Raw genomic sequence first — 16,633 nt, 5'->3', positions numbered from 1 at the left:
GGTCCAGTGGCTCCTTAACCTCCGACCAGTTGTTTGGTACTGTGAAAACATTAAAAGGCAACATAAAAAAGAGACAGAAATTATGCCCTTTATTCATTTATTTCCCCAAGGAAAATTTGAAGTTGAGCAGGACACAGCAGCACTTAAGCAATGGACATTACTGTGCATGTGCAACACACAGTGAACTTGTCATGTTTAGTAATGTGTCTGTGTTATAACCATAACCCTGGAGAAAATGTGTACCATTAAGACTGAGTCCCAAAAATATCTCTAAAAGAAACAAAGTCTGCCTTTTACATGTTTGCACCATGATCTAAGTTTGAGCGTTTCCTGAGCGCCACAAATTTTTATTTTCTCCTCCTGAGGTATGCGCTTGTACTGCAGCTGGGACAGAAAGGAGGAGAAGTCAAATGTTTTCTTACTGGAAGTGCAAATCTTCACCTCATCAGCATCTTACTGTGTACAGAAACAGAACCACAGTTTACACTCCACCTTTTTGTACTTGCATTTTTATGTAGTACTAATCAATGTACAGTATCGACCTTTGTTGTCAGTATGTTTACTGCATTTAGTACTAATATTTTTAGGTGTTTGCTGCAATTTGATCAGGGGCTCCTTGCTACAGTCCATTATCAAGATAATAAGAGAGTGGGAGAATTGCAAAGACAGGGAGATACTAAACCAGGGTTACAGTAACAATATAGCAGATGTCTTTTAGGAAAAAAAGATAAAGTTTATATATGGCTGATTCTCATTTTACACATTTATTTATCATGCTGTCATTATTTTAGAGGACAGAAATACTCTACTGTTGGCTGTAAATATTCTTTTTCTGAAAGGATCTTCTTAGTCAAGCCTACATGCCTGTGAATGATACACAGCCACAGCAAATATGACTGATATTTATTGAATTTAATAAGTTTAATTAATAAATTTATCTCTCTTCATGTCTAACATGTTAACAAGTTCCATGACTTTCACATTAAAAACATTATGGGTCATTCTTTCTTCTTATTCATTATTTTACTTTGTTATAGATACTTTTGGAAATCTTAACTGCATATTATACTATTTTGTTGGGGACAGTTGTCGTTACCTTTGTATGTTGTTTGTATGGTCATGTTGTGATGTACCTTCTTGACCAGCTCTCTCTTGAAAAAGACAAAACTGTTACCTCAACAGCTTTTCCAAACAGCCAGCACTGGTACCAAAAGAAGTATTGTCTCAGCTGCTTACATAACCAAAATGATTTACATGCTCCTCCTAATAACTGATTAGCATCATGCAGAGAGCACGTACTGTATTTGGTCAATTTTCAATTTTCAATAAGATTTTGGGGTACCATATTATGGAATGACTTCTTTTATTTGGCAAAAAACTGTATCTTCATACAATGTTACAGAAGATGCCTGAAAAAGCATTTAATTGCAGTTTCGTAATCTGCTTCTGTATTGCTGTCCATGTCTAATTTGTTTTATTTAAAGATGATGTGTTTTATTATGCATACTACTAATACTCACATACTCACGGACACACACACTTTAAGTTTGGCATCATTAGTATTATTCTTTGTTTTCTTCCTGTATTTTAAGTTTTTTTTTAGGTGGAGGCTTTAAATAAACCCCTTGGGGTTTTTTGCCTCTCCTTGCACTGTATATTACTTGTCTTTCTTGTTATTTTTTTTTCTCTGTATGTTTTAAACTGTCTAAAATGAATAAATGCAAATAAATACAAATACAAGTTTGCATCTTGTGCCACTGAATAACACTCCTCACTGTTAGGTTTGTGACCTTGGATTTGAATGAGTTTCGTAGAAAGAGGAAGTTGCTGTTTTTAGGTTTTGGATGGACATAGAGGTCTCTGTCACTTATTCTAAATATGGGTTGATCCAGCAGCAAACAGTAAATGCAATGACAGACCTTCGACCTTACCCATCAGCCTCACCACTGTGCATCTCAAAACACAAACATGCCTATCATTAGCTGAATTAATAAACCTGCTCTCGTATGTGAAGAGTACCAGCAGCAAAGTTGCGAGTTCGGGTGCTCAGGTGCAAATTCAATCATCCTGTACAGTGTTCTGCAGAGAGGACAGGGCCTGTCACCGGTGGCTTGGCTCTCATACCATTGTCTTTAAGATTTTAAACATCGTGGTTAGATAAGTGAACTAAAATTGCACATTGGAAGTCAATCTCCAGTAATTGCACTGTAGTTATGCAATTTCCAATGAGCCCACTTGACAAGATAACAATCTTGCCCAGGTGTTGTCAAACATTCTCGTCTATTTCTCATGCCCAGCCTCTGGTTAACTTCTCCATCATCGGTTAACCACACTTGGAGACACATCCAACCGACGAACTGAACCCTTTCAGAAGTTGAATTGCCCTTGCAATTTCAGTCTAATCCAAATGATGTCTAACACCACCAACTATCATCAGGAGACATCCAGCAATCTAAATCCATACAGAAAACATCATCCTGCCGATAAACTGGATTATCAGACAATGAAAGTAACACAAATTCCACTCCTCCTGTTCACACAGCCACTCATCTTCACACTTCAGACCATTTAAACATAAACTAGATAAACTAACCCCCTAATCACACCAACAGTGCACAAAATCTGACTTACACGTAGACTGAGTGTGCTGTCTGTTGTCTGTTTACCATCTAATATCGTACCAATAAACCATTCAATTTTTTTTTACCTGAAAAATGAATTGATGATCAGGCATCTTAAAGTTTTCCTCTTCCCACTACGTTACAGTGTATGCACAATAGCCTACACATTCACAGTGTCTTGACATATATATATACGTTTAAATGAACACACATGCAACTTTAAAGGTCACTTTAAATCCCCTTTAAAACAAATGAGCACCACAGTGTGGGTGGTGTGGGCGTGTTTCTCTCGTCAAAAGGAGGTAAACAGCTCTATAAAGTGATGCACTGTAAAGATTCCTGTTCACATTTCCCTACGCACACATTTTAAACAGCAACAAGTCTTCATTGATGGGGTAAGTTTTTGAAAAATTCAGACAGCATTAGCATAAGTTAGAATGAGGTAATTTTAGTGTTTAATTACACTTTATCAGAATTCTAAATACTCTTTTGATCCCTGCAAGTGGCACAAAAATATGTAAAATATGAAATACAAATGATAAGAATAATTTTTAAAAATTAGCATTAGTATGAGAATATATTTAAAAATATAAATATGTACAATGTGAGTGTAAAGTGTGTAAACATATAAATTAGAAATATAGTAATAATAAGAAACAATTAGCACCAGTATGTAAATATTTAAATTTTAAATTATGTACTGATGTATGTGTAAAGTGTGTAAAAATGTAAAACTATGTGCTCTATGCTACAACACAATGTGTAAAACCAGTATATAAAATTAGAAATATAAAATATGAGTAAGATGCTAGAATGTACAGTAGATATGCATGAGTATGAAGAACAATAAGAATATATACAATATAACAATATATGTAACATATTATATATAGCCTGCATTCAAGAGTTGAAAGAATATAGCTTTTTTGAATAATTGCACAGAAGCAGTTAAATTTGTGGAGCAATTATTGCAGTTTAGACAGTGTATAAAGATTTTTTGCACCTTGTTGCATATTAGAAATACAATGAAAATGGATTATGGAAAAATCCATAAATGATGGAATTATACTTGAAGTCGAGTGAGTTAAGTCCAAATGCCAGTCTATTAAGTCCTAGTGTTATTAATACAAGTATCATTAGACTTATTTTTATTTCTCTGTAGAGAATGTTTATATGAAAACTATAGATTACTTTATCATGACATAATGACCATCTGTCACATTAAAAATAATCAAAAACATGAATCATTTTATTTCAGCATATTGCATATTGTGTTGTTAAGTAATTCACTGCTGTAAGTGGAAATATGCAAATTAAAACTCCCATGATTAGGTGAGCTAAATCTGCATCTGTGGTGTGGAGAAATGCTGTGCATTTCTCTCCTCAATTTATTGACTTTTGTCTTTGGTCTCAGAAGCCATGGTGCAGTTCATCCATCTATTGCTGCTGCTGAGTTTGTGTCATGTTGCAGCAGCATATATTCATGAAAGAACAGTATGGCTACCGGAGGGAAGTAATGCCACTTTCCCATTTCCACCTAATCGGCCCTATACATACTGTGGCACAAGTAGCAAGTGTAAATGTGAGAATGGCAAGTGTCAGTCCAATAATTCCAGCTCATCCAGAGTCACAGTGACTGACAAAAACCTGACCATTAACAACTTTGCACAAGCAGACAGTGGGACTATCCTCTGCAATGATGGCAGCGTTAACGAATGTGTGTATCTAACGCTATCATTAGGTAAGCACTTCCCTTTGGCGAGCTGTGTTATCTCCATACACATATTAGAACATTATTTATCTTGATAAGAATAAGAGTTCCTCTGTTTTTTAAATTACTGTCCAAATGTTCAATTTCCAAGTAGTTTCCTGAGATGGGGCATATGGCAGAGGAGCAGGATTAGTTATACTGCAACAGTTAAGGGAATAAAAATAACTAATAGACTGTAAAAGTGTCATACATTTAAAAAAAAAAAACTGCATTTGTATTAAGTCAAGCTAGATGTTTGCACTTAAAAGACTATATTAGCATATTTGCATGAGAAATTGATTTAGCAAATTCAACTAGATGAAATGAATAATGAGGAAGTCATAGAAATCTGTCTATACTCTAACTATTTTTCTCGATTATTTTATGTTTTCATTTATCAGGTTTTTCGGACTCACATCATATTTACTTTCTAAAAGATGGACATAAAATGAGGAGAAATGTGGGGAATAATTTTGCCTGCAAGAATCTCTGTACCAGCGAGAAGACCTGCAAATACTTCACGTATATTTCAGGGTAAATATCTGTTCTGGACTATTGATAGCAAACATAATGAGCCAGCATGTTTCTGTCAGCTAATTTATGTTTACTTTAAAGATACTATGTAGCATTACATCACTGTTGGTGCATCTCATTGAATACAGATTTGTAACTTGCTTTACATTTTTCCCACAGAACTAAAATATGTTGGCTGATGTCATCACCACACATGAATATATCTCTTCATTCAGACGCTGTCTCAGGGTACCCTTCCTGCCGCGGTATGAAAATGCTAAGCGCTCTCATTTCATTTTTAAAATGTGATTCTTTTGCACTGTCTTAATTCTCCCAATAATTTTGCCTTCAAAACCACTAATAGAAAAAAAAACCATTTGAAATATAATAGAAAACAAGGGAAAACACATAATGAACCCCATTCCTAAGAGGCACTATGTGCTTATCCATGACTTCAGGGAATTATCTCTTTACATCTAAACACATTTTTTTTTTGTTTTAATCAGGAAGAAATCCAAATTATCCAGATGTTTGCCCAAAAAAGACACGACCCTCATTGGGCACATACTCACAAAAATAGCTGTTTTATTATATTGATCCAAATTATAGATTTGATACTTGCATAATGGTCCCTGATACATCAGAATTGTTTGATTTAAAAAAGTGTAAAAGTGTAAAATTCTACATGTTCGGGCAGCTTTGAACAGATAAAACTCTCCTTACCGTAATTATGAGTCTGCACGCTTTTGTAGAGTGCAATGCACACTTAACAAAAAACACAGAAAGCAGATGTGGGTATGTGCGGTGCATTATGTCAATAATATCCTGCTTTAATGTTGACGCAACTTACCATCACAGTAGATAGATGATATCACTCTGCTGGTTTGAAATACTCTCTGTAGATCAACATTATCTCCTATGACATTCTTAAGGTTTTTGCATTTTGTGTGTTTGGTAGAAAAATTTAATCACTACTTTAATCAATAACCGTGTAATGCAACTGTTTATGCAACTCATCAGTGAGTCTGGCTCCAACCTAAACTCCGACCAGTCCAACCTGTCTGACTCATCCAATTAGTCCAACTCGATCCATGGAGCTGACGATGAAGAATGGCAGTCTTTGTCATAATAATAATAATAATAATAATGCACTTAGGATATTACACAAGATATTAAATTTTAACTCCAAGTGAGATTTTCCATTACTGGGTAATCATATTCATTGCCATCTTTTGGCCACAAGTATTGCAGTGCAGCTTTGATCATAACATCAGTAGCCCTTTTTACATATTGTGCCATACACACACTAATAGTTCTTTATGCCTCCTTTGCATTTTTACACAGAACCAAACAACAGCGACTTCACTTCAGCGTGTGATTTTAGACAGCATGGTCTTAAGTTCTACCAGGAAGCCAAAGAATGGTTTCTTGCCATGCAGCACTGCTACAAAATGAACTCCGTCCTGGTTCAAATCCTCGACAACGAAGTGCAGAAAGCTGTGAATGATTGTCTGCGTAACAAGGCAGTGAGTGGCGGAGTGTGGATCGGCCTGGAGCGGTCCATAGTTGGCATTAACCCCCCGTGGAAATGGATCTCAGGGCAAAACGTTACAGAAAGTCATTGGAACAACAGCGCTTTTGTGGACCCATTAAACTACCACTGTGGGAAGATCATCAAGGTTGAAGGGTCACAAGACCTGAAGTGGTTGGACGCAAGCTGCCATGAAAAGCTGCCTTTTATCTGCCAGGGTAAGCTGTTGTTCTGTGTAACGCCTAGTATGCTGTAAGATTGTTATCAAAGTTTATCTTTATTTTGTTTTCATTTGCAGGTAAGAATTAAAGCCCTCATATAACATGTGACCTCTTGAGACCAAGGTATATCAGCAAAAATCATTGTTTTCCAAGTTAATAGCATAAATTCACTTTTTACTGAAATGTTCTGTCTCTTTTTTGTCCAGTAGATCCGACAGAGAGACTGCATGGGTTTCTGGAAACTACAAGTCATGCCACCATTCATTCTTTGTATTAATTTTTATTGAATATTGGTGTTTTGGGCAACTGATTTTTGCTTTTACTTTTCATTGTACTTGTATTCACTTCTTGATAACTGAGTGATTTGCTTTCTGTGGAAAATATTTACTAATTTTTACTCAACTAGATGTGTCTCTAATCAGTGCGTTATCAAAGCAGTAAACAAATAATCATTGTTAATCATTTATTTTGTGTTACCCTAGATGTGAGTTAAAAATGAATGTGTATGACCTCTTAATCTGTGTTAAAGTTGATGTGTGTGCACTCATTTTGAACAGCATGAAAGTGAATATAATAATGAGATGACTCTGATGACGGGTGGATCACATTGTCTTTATTGTAAAAGTAACTGGTGAGGCTGAAGATCTGATGTTACTGACCTGAAGGATTTTTTTTGTCAAATCTCACATTTCTGTCTCTGGAAAACCAATATTGTAATTCATTTATTGCAGGTTGTTGTTCATTATCATTCATCGAATAAAAAAATATCATTTCACCTATTTCTCTTCTGATTTTGGTTTTATATGTTTTATAATAGTGGTGTCAAACACTTAACCACAGAATAAAAATGAAACACATTACTCTATAAAACATAAGAATGACTGTGGATATTACTAAAACCAATACAAACACTGTTATTAGAAATGCAGGATTACAGCGTAAAATAAGCAAGAAATAAATTGAGAAAATGGAGGAACGGGTCCATTGGGAGGTTGCGTTGAAGAAATAGTGTGTTTAGTGGCACCTAGCAGCGAGGAGTGCAGACTGTGAGCTATTTTGCTTCCATAACATATTCTTTCAGACTGAAAACATCAAAATACACATTTAGGTTTATTATAGTTCAGGTTTCTGTTTTGAATGTGTGCAAATTAGTGTATATTAAATCATATAAGGCTTATTTGCATACTTAAACATTACACTTAACTTGTAATATAAAAAAATATCTTAATGTAAATTTGTCAACAGGGAGGTTTAATAGTGATATCTGTTAGTTAAAATTTAACCATATTGACTTATATTTTATCTAAAAATGTTTGAAATACTACAGAACTGATTGTTAAGCCTTTTTCCAAAAAAATTAGGATTTTTTTTTTAATATTCTGAGACAAAAATCTCCATCTCTCTTTTGTAGTTTTATTCCTATTGGAAAAAAAAGTACATAAGCATGTATTCCCCCAAAAGACATATAAACAGACAAATGTATATACACTTAAGATTTCATTATCATTACTTTTCTTCCAGATACCACGTGTAAGCTCACATACACCTCTAACTACGAGAGCCACTTATTGACAAAATGAGAAGTGACCTCTCCTCTTTATAGCCTTTAAGGTCATTTTTCAAACAATCCATATATTTGAGAGGTGTGTTGGCTCTAATGATGACTCACATGGTTTCATCTGTGTATAAACAGGTCACGCACATCTGCTCAATACTTACTGTGAATCAACAAAGTCATATTCCTCCAAATTTGATCACATCTCACATTTTATAAATCTAGAAACAGTTCATTTCTCCTTTTGTCAAATGTATTAAAAAAATCAACATATCTAAATAAAAAATGACAACTGGATGGAGTAAAATCCAGTATATGCATGAATTTTTAATAGTGCCCATTGTAAGACATGACTGACATAATATAGTATTGCATAAACTGCACTGAATTGCATAGAATAAACATAGTTTAGTTTGTCTGATATGACTATAACATCACTATTTCTTCCCAAATGTTTTGTTGAAAAAATATGCCGATACATAGTACAAGTAGAAAACAGTCAGGACTTCATTATTTTACAAAGAGTTTTCAAACTTTACCCGTTGTCCTTAATTCTGTTTCATGAGCAGAGGGCAGCCAGAGTGATAATGGAAGACTAGAGATGTACGGTAAGAATTTGTAAATGACAGAAAATAAAATAAAATTTAATTAAATTAACAAAGAAAGAAAATTAATAAAAGCAATGTAACTAATGATATAAATAAACATACAAATAATGAAAAAGCAGAGATAGAAGTCAGACTATTGGGCTCTTTAGTTTCCTAGCTATACCAACCTCTTATGCACGAATTTTTTTCATGAAGCTAAAGAGACCAGAACAAGTTTGAGTTCTGTTGAGTGGTTTGAGCATCACTTTGTGATAGTTCATGAATTCTACGACAAAAAAATAAGGCTGGACCTCTCTTTTATCTATCACGTCCATATGAAGTAATTTTCCGGATGCAGTCTAATCCAGACTCACTCATCCTCCTGGATAAATTCTCTAAGGCACTCCTTCAAGTTTCCCACGCGGTCTCTATTGTTTTCTTCTGCTGTCTGTATTGTCTGCTCCAGCAGCTGCTGGACCTCATCCAGACCAGTCACCTTCGGCACACTGCGGTGGTAAAAAAACCCACGCATCTGATTTTCATCGCAGTCCTTGGAAAACAAGCCACACAAGAAGCGCAGGAACATTTCATAGTGGCCCAGTGGAGAGCCGAGAGTTTGTGCCACAGCACACTGGACGAGGCTTACTGCGGATTTGGACTGATCCTTGGATGTGAAGAACTTGGGCTTGTGCGACAGCGCAGAGTCAAGAACGTTTCTAGACTCTGTGCGAAACATAATGAAGACGTACAGCGCGGCCATGAACTCCTGGAGAAGAGAAGGTATGAGGTGAAATTTAGGGCTAATCTTTTGGGAGTTCCTAAACCTGCTCATTATATAAACCACTCTTTACACTGGCTAACGGGTTGACTACTACGTTTCCAGCATATTATAATTATATTACAGCGGCATTAAAAAAGTTTTCATGGAATACTGAGACTATGAAAGCAGTTTTACCTGAAAGGTAAAGTGTACAAAGCAGTATGTCCTCTTCCCATCCGAGCCTCCAAATGGAAGCTCAGTGCACACGCCAGAAAACACCGTCACCTCCGTCAACTTCAGACCGCAATCCTTCACGTCCTCTTCAAAGAACACGCTGGTATTCCTCTCCAGCATCTTAAAGGCCATCTTCCCAATCTTTGTCAGCAGGTCTCTCTCATCATTGGACCATTTCTGAGAGGAAACAGTACATTGAAATGACAAATTCTGACGCTGAACTAAAGCTCTAATATCTGCTCGTAAAAATGAACAATAAATAAATGAAAGCCTGATACAGACGGTAATTAGTGTTTTATTTTCATACTTGTAAAAATGATAGTTGATGGCTATAGTGAATGAAGGTACGTTACCAGGTCATTTTCCTGTTGCCCATAGTAGAACTGCAGCCTGCGATTTGTCTGGATGACCACAAAGCTGATGTAGAAGGGCGTCACCCTGGGGGGGTGCACTCCGTAGCCCCGATAGCCAAAGCAGCGCTCGAACACTCTGGCAAGCATCCAGCAGACAAAGGGTTGTCGAGCGATGATATGGAGTGTCGGTTGGCGCTTGTAATGTGCCACAATTTTTGGTGCCAGCTCTGCATTGTCAAAGCGCGAAGTCATGAACTGATCTTTCATCTCATCACTGGAGAAAAGACGGGACAAAATGATAAAACTAGACTGAAACAGGCCAGACTGGAACAGGTTAAAAAATAATTTAACCATTTTAGCAACATTAAAGTAGATAAGAAAAAAAAATTACAGCATGAGATCTACACTAACTAGACACACGGTGAAGCAAACACAGTAATGAGATATACAAAATTTAAACATCAAATTGATGCACACAAACCCGACACACACACCTAAAGCCCTGTATTTCCGTGACCACGTCTATGAAGTGAGATGGTATTTGTGAGACAGCCGCCGGCCTCCCCAGGATCCATACGAGGGCACCACGAAGCACAGTACCTCGGATGATATTTACAATCAGGACGTCAGGATGTGCTTTGGTGTAATTGTCATTTATGACTGGAGCATTCTGAGATTTAAAAAAAAAGACATTTCTGGTCATTCATGAGATTAAGAATCAGTACGTAGCCTTTAAAACATGCCTGGATTGCTCACTTGAGCACCAATCTTCTTCAAAAACTGGTTACGAATGCAGATATTTTAAACTTTATGTTGCTGGTTATCTTTTCAATTCAGGTTCTAGATTTTTTTTACAGTTTCAAATGTAAATGGGTCTCGGGTGTATGTGTGTGCAGACGAGATACCTCCCAGTCCAGGGGAGCTTGGTAACAATCTAACGATTCCATTATGATGACAAATTTACAGTCCTCTTCCTCCAGGTATTTCATGTCCTTGAACTCGGGGTAATAATATTCTATCACCTCCATGATGGACATCTGCTCTGAAAGAGGGGTATGGTTTCGCAGGTACCAGAAAGTTCGAAATGAGAGTTTGATGACAAACTGCAGATCCTGAGCAAAAAAATGGACAAGAAAATTGTCGGTTGCAAGCATGTATGAACCTGAAAATGAGCATAATAAGTCTCCTTTACAAAATTGATTTACCTTGTTGGCACGGTTTTCCGCCCAATCCAAGCAGAATTTCCCTACAGAGACAGACATGCCAATTCCTGGAATCCCGGTGGTCAACACCGTCCTCACCGGCTTGCCATCATCCGTCTGCAGTCGGAATAAATTGTTCAGGCCAACAAAGGTGTCGGCACAGGGGACCTGGAGGGGAAACGGGGGGTGGGGTAGGAACTCATGGGAGGGGTCAACTCCTCCATAACCACGGGTGGAAATCTGGGGCTCAACATAGATGGTATTTAGACGATTGTACTTCCCAGCTTGAACAACCCCCTCGTGGATGACTTCATATTTTCTGATCAAATGCTGCATCAGTTGAAAACGAATCAACGCTGGCGGGAGAAAGATAAAGAGGAAAGTAAGAAAACTACATGCGGTTTGGAATCTGGGTCTCCTGCTGCGTTCCATTCAAAGCTGGAAGCATTAAGTATTAGTATATATTAGTATTAAAAATTGATATATAATCAAAATAAAATATAAGAAGACGGCCCAGCTGACGTAACTGTCCATGGACTAGGAGAATAATGTTTTTGCTACTACTACCACCTCTGTGCCTAGTTATAGTCTCACTCCGCCAACATTTTTATTGTTGCTTTGAAAAGTGGTATCTAAAAGCATTAGTTACACCTTTCCTTAGGCAGAAAAAATATAAACTCTCTATTTTGAGTGATTTCAGACCTGTTACACACACACTTAAATTCATAGAGAAAGCAGTCCATGTTCTGTTAAGTAACTTTTTGTGAAAGTAGAAATGCAAGCTATCAGAATTTTCTCCAAAATGCAGCCATGACATTCAAGTTTATTTAAAATATTTGAGAAAAAAACTAATTTCACTTGCATAAGTCTGTGTGTTGGTTTAAAACCGGCAGTCACTTGCCTCTCCCGCACATATTCTGTAGTTCAGCCGCCTCTTCTTTCTTGTTGACACCTTCTAGGGTACTTATTGTATGCGATAGAGAATGCTCCTGACCTGCAGAACATAATTTTAACAATAAAAATACATTAATAACAATAGTTAGCAATCGCTTACAGTATACAAGTCCCTGAGCACTAAACAAGGCTAGGTTGTTATTTTCGAAACTATGAATTTCACTTTTAGTATAAAAAAAACTGTGTTTTCTTACCAAGTACCTCCAAGCTCCTGTCCACAAAATCAAGAAGGTCTCCCTCCATCGCCTGTTTCAGGCTTATGGCTGTTTCCCACTGGCAAAACCGCATCTTAAATTTTAAGAGCTCTTCTTTGGTGAGGCGTGTCACAATACTCTGGATACTCTGTAGACAGAGAAGAAGGTATAAAAACACAAACCCTCTAGAAATAATGTAGGCACCATTCTTGCCATGTAAAGATATAACAATTGCGTTTCTATTATTTATTAAAAGCCTGATGGCAATTAGCAAAAGGACACAATTATTGATTCATCTTTAAATATTTTTTTCACAATATGATAAATGAGGATGGTTGATGATTTTTTTAAACTAACTAACCTCCATCATATTAAACTATGATGGAGGTTTTAGGTGTTATAGACCCAAACAAGATAAAAAATAGAGTCGATCACATCATGTTATCACCTGTCTGCCTTCTGGCACACAGGTTGATCCAACTCAACTGGAAACAGAGAAATGCATCAACGCATTCAAATCTAATGAATGATGTAATAAAACGCTTGGAACTATGGAAATTTAATTTTCCCTAAAAAAACAAGAAGATAAACTTGAAATGAAATTTGGCAACCTTTTATAGATCACTTCAGTCATATGAAATCTTCTGACAAGAGTTAATATTGCATCCCTCACCTTTTCTAAGATTTTTTAAAAATTTATTTTCTAAAATTCATTTTTCACCGATTTATTTTTTGTCTTTCTTTTATAGACTCTTACAATCCCCCCTTTTCCATTTTTTTGTTTCAATTTATGCTACGCATAAAACGTTGTCTTTTTGTGTGTGTATAAATGTTTGTACGTTTGGTGCAAAGTTATTGATATCAATAAATACTTTTTTTTAAAAAAAAAAAGGATCACAATCACAACTCTTAGAATGCATCATTAGGTCAAACAACGTCCTGAGTCCAAAATGACAAGAAACAAACAAAAAAAGAAAATATTGCAGACCAACTGTGCTGCACAGACCCTGAATATGTGAGGCAGGTCCTGCTCTGGGTGCAGCCTGCCCGGCTGGCTGCTCTCATCGCTCTGCATTTCATCGTCAGGTTCAACAGGCTCAGGTGGTTCTGGGGAATCAGCAACCAAAAGTTCATCTGCATCCTCCTCAGATTCATCTGAAAAATCCCCCAGATCCGAGGACCTGAGAGACAATAGCAAGGAACGAAGGACGCTGAAAACGAGCACTGCAAATATTGTGCAGGGATCACTGAGATGTTAAAAAATTACATGCATCATATTGGCAAAAATACAATTGCAAACCCCCTTTTGTAACATCAATTTTTGGATAGATGCTTTTAAAAGTATATTTAATGTTTGTGTAAATACACTATATTTTTCAAATGTGCTCACATATAAATAAAAACAGTTAGTAAATTAGAATCAATCAGTTCAAATAAATGTTTATATTGAGGCAATTTGTGAATTTGAGAGCAACGGACAGATTTTCACTGATTATTAACAGATATATTAATGACATGTTATGGATATAATTATGCCATGAACGTACATCAACAAAATGGCAGAAAGTAAACGTAGATCATTTTTGCTTTGCTTTATATTGTCTAAATTTTGACAGACGATCGTGTTTGTGTGAGAGTTTCCTCCACCTGGTGTCAATGACGAGGGCGCCTGGTCCTTTGGTCTGCTGCGTGGTCATGGTGTAGAGGGTCTCTGGAGACTCTGAGCGAATCATCTGCAACCTGAAAAAAATTGGGAAAACCACCTGGTAAAATCTGGTTAACCTCATATTAGCAATTTTAAAATGACTGAAAACAGCCTCTCCCTTTCACTAAAATGGCTTAATGTAAAACTTTAGCATTTACAATTTGATCCTTCTGTTACATGCTAGAAGTTTTAAATATATTAGCACTGAAAGTCCATGAAGCTGTCTGATGTGACACTGTATTTCCCTGCAGAGAAACCTGAACAACCCTGGTTTCCTTCATCATGCACTTCACACCATCATAAGCAGACAGTGATGCACAAACGCACAACTCTGAACCCGACCTAACTGATAACAAGGCAAGCAAACTTGTGCATAGTCATTTGATGAAAAGGTTGTCACTGACACCTACAGCCTGAAACTTAGTTAACACATATCTATGACACATAAAGCTTAATCTTCTCGAGGGAACTTTCTACAAACCCAACACCAGCTCAGGTGCAGAGTCACAGCCGCCAGGGTACAGCAGACGTTTTGTAGGCTGATATGTGAAGCCTCATGTCTGAGATACTAGACTTGTTTTGCTTGGAGACCACTTTTTCAAAATAACAAGAAGCCAGGGGCCGGTCTCAACACCCCTATACATGTTTCTAAGATTTAAGGACATGCCCAGATTTTTTTTAGGATTTTAGAACCTCGAATTTTAGGACATTTCTAGGGTTGTAGGAGTTTTCTAGGATTTTAGGACGTTTCTTGGATTTTGGGGCTTTTCGTGGATTTTAGCATGTTTCAAGTATTAAAACGTTTAAAGAATTTTATGACATCGCTAGGATTTTAGTACATTTCTAGGATTTTGGGACATTTCTAGTATTGTAGGAGGTTTCTCGGGTTTTAGGACATTTCTAGAATATTGAGACGTTTCTAGGATTGTAGGACGTTTCTAGTATTTTATAATATTTCTAGGATTTTAGGTCAATAGGGACTTAATTCGAGACTTTGGTCGGGGGCTGGGGAGGATCCTCCACTGACACCTTTTTTGATAAACAAGCTCTTGATGCTGTTTTATGCACTCTGGCACCTGATGTATACCTAAAGTACAAAAACAATTACCAGTGTGAATCACTTTATGGTTGGGGGGCCACCTGGCACCCTATCAGGGACCAGATTTGGCCTTGATAGGGTGCCAGGTGGCACAGCCCGGGCTGTGTGTTAAAAAACACTATCTTATGTCGTCTGGCCAGAATACAAAAAATTTGAGGAAATGCTTAGGAAAGCCACAGTACCCTGCCCCCTCCTGAGCTGTCGGGTCAGGCAGTGCCACAGGAAACGGGGGAGGGAAGGCCTGGGCAACCTCTTCTCCATTTTCCTCCTCCTCCTCATCACTGTCACTCTTCATCGAACCATAGCTGGAAGGTGGCCTCTTCCACTTCTTCTTCTCCTCCTCCTCATCATCTTGGCCCTGCCTAAAGATCCTGAGGGGGGGAAAAAAAGTATGCAAGACCAATAATTTCTTGCTGGCATTCAAAACCTTACTTAAGTACAAAAACATGAAAGTATTATATTACAGCAATAATAAAAATATAGTTAAATTGCGAAAAATAAAAGTACTCCTTATACAAAATGGTCCTTTTTGGAGTCATATATATATATATATCATGTTATGTATCATATCATATCATATCATATCATATCATATTAATAGATCTTAAAAAGATCTTAAAGCATCAACATGTTTGTACATGAGAATTTGTTATATACAGAACAAGAAATAAACAACCTTTGCTTCTTTAAGAGACAGAGGATTAAAGATGGCAGAGGAACTCCTCTCCGCTGCCAAAAAGCTATGAGACAACACCCACCTTTCCACTTCAGTGTCCGGGTCCATGTCCCTGCAGGTGACAGCGTCACGCCGCAGTTTTAGGACAGATTTTGGTGGATTAAATCCCACTTATTGTGACAACTTTACATTCAGGAGGTGAATCCACCGCGCTGACGTTACTGTGCGATGACGGCTGTCGCTTTGCTAACATTAATACTTAACATAACATAATGTGTTTATGAATACATGGATGTTTTAGACATTAACTTTTCCAAGCAAATTAATAATACGAACAGAATAAAGTACAAAATGTAAGGTCTTTTCACCGACCGCCCGTTTAGATTTGCTTCCTCCTCTTTTAGTCAGCCAACTTTCGGTTTCTAGTCGGTGCGTGTTGGTTGTGCACACTGACAGCAACAGCACGACTTCCGGACCACTTCAGAATAAAAGTATAATCTCAAAATGTAAAGCATGCAGTGGACGCAATAATGAACAAATTATTTGTGAAAAAACTCATCTAGTTCAACTATATTGCGTGATGTAAACATTTTGGACCTTATTGTCAATAATAAATTAAATACTTATAAAAACAAAACCTTCAATTTATAAGAAAGTGTTCATTATTTATAAAAGGAG

The 16,633-nt window shown here is 36.9% G+C and overlaps 2 protein-coding genes across 6 annotated transcripts; one reads left to right on the top strand and one right to left on the bottom strand.

Moving 5' to 3' along the window:
• Window positions 1-2,957: 2,957 nt before the first annotated feature.
• LOC121943527 (lithostathine-1-beta-like) lies at window positions 2,958-7,937 on the top strand. Of its 5 annotated transcripts, none has more exons than XM_042487056.1 (7): window positions 2,958-3,016; window positions 4,036-4,362; window positions 4,773-4,905; window positions 5,065-5,150; window positions 6,229-6,633; window positions 6,714-6,759; window positions 6,846-7,937. In XM_042487056.1, the coding sequence occupies exons 2-6, from the start codon at window positions 4,041-4,043 to the stop codon at window positions 6,722-6,724; spliced, it is 957 nt and encodes a 318-aa protein (XP_042342990.1). In that variant the 5' UTR covers window positions 2,958-3,016; window positions 4,036-4,040; the 3' UTR covers window positions 6,725-6,759; window positions 6,846-7,937. The 5 variants fall into 5 exon arrangements, 2 of the variants coding, with proteins under 2 accessions (XP_042342990.1, XP_042342991.1); XM_042487057.1 differs by having other exon boundaries at window positions 6,843-7,937; XR_006105856.1 differs by having other exon boundaries at window positions 6,229-6,759.
• Window positions 7,938-8,498: 561 nt separating this feature from the next.
• On the bottom strand, window positions 8,499-16,373 carry nlrc3l (NLR family, CARD domain containing 3-like). Its single transcript, XM_042487055.1, has 12 exons — window positions 16,038-16,373; window positions 15,462-15,650; window positions 14,123-14,215; window positions 13,482-13,656; window positions 12,476-12,623; window positions 12,229-12,321; window positions 11,331-11,683; window positions 11,031-11,237; window positions 10,620-10,795; window positions 10,126-10,399; window positions 9,734-9,949; window positions 8,499-9,544 (listed from the first exon to the last, which is right to left on the bottom strand). Exons 1-12 carry the CDS (start codon window positions 16,061-16,063, stop codon window positions 9,149-9,151), a joined length of 2,346 nt encoding a protein of 781 aa, XP_042342989.1. The 5' UTR covers window positions 16,064-16,373; the 3' UTR covers window positions 8,499-9,148.
• Between the last annotated feature and the right edge of the window lie 260 nt (window positions 16,374-16,633).

The sequence above is a fragment of the Plectropomus leopardus genome, chromosome 5 (genome assembly GCF_008729295.1).
Source record: "Plectropomus leopardus isolate mb chromosome 5, YSFRI_Pleo_2.0, whole genome shotgun sequence".
Lineage (NCBI taxonomy): Eukaryota > Metazoa > Chordata > Actinopteri > Perciformes > Serranidae > Plectropomus > Plectropomus leopardus.
This window is presented reverse-complemented; position numbering and strand designations above follow the sequence as displayed.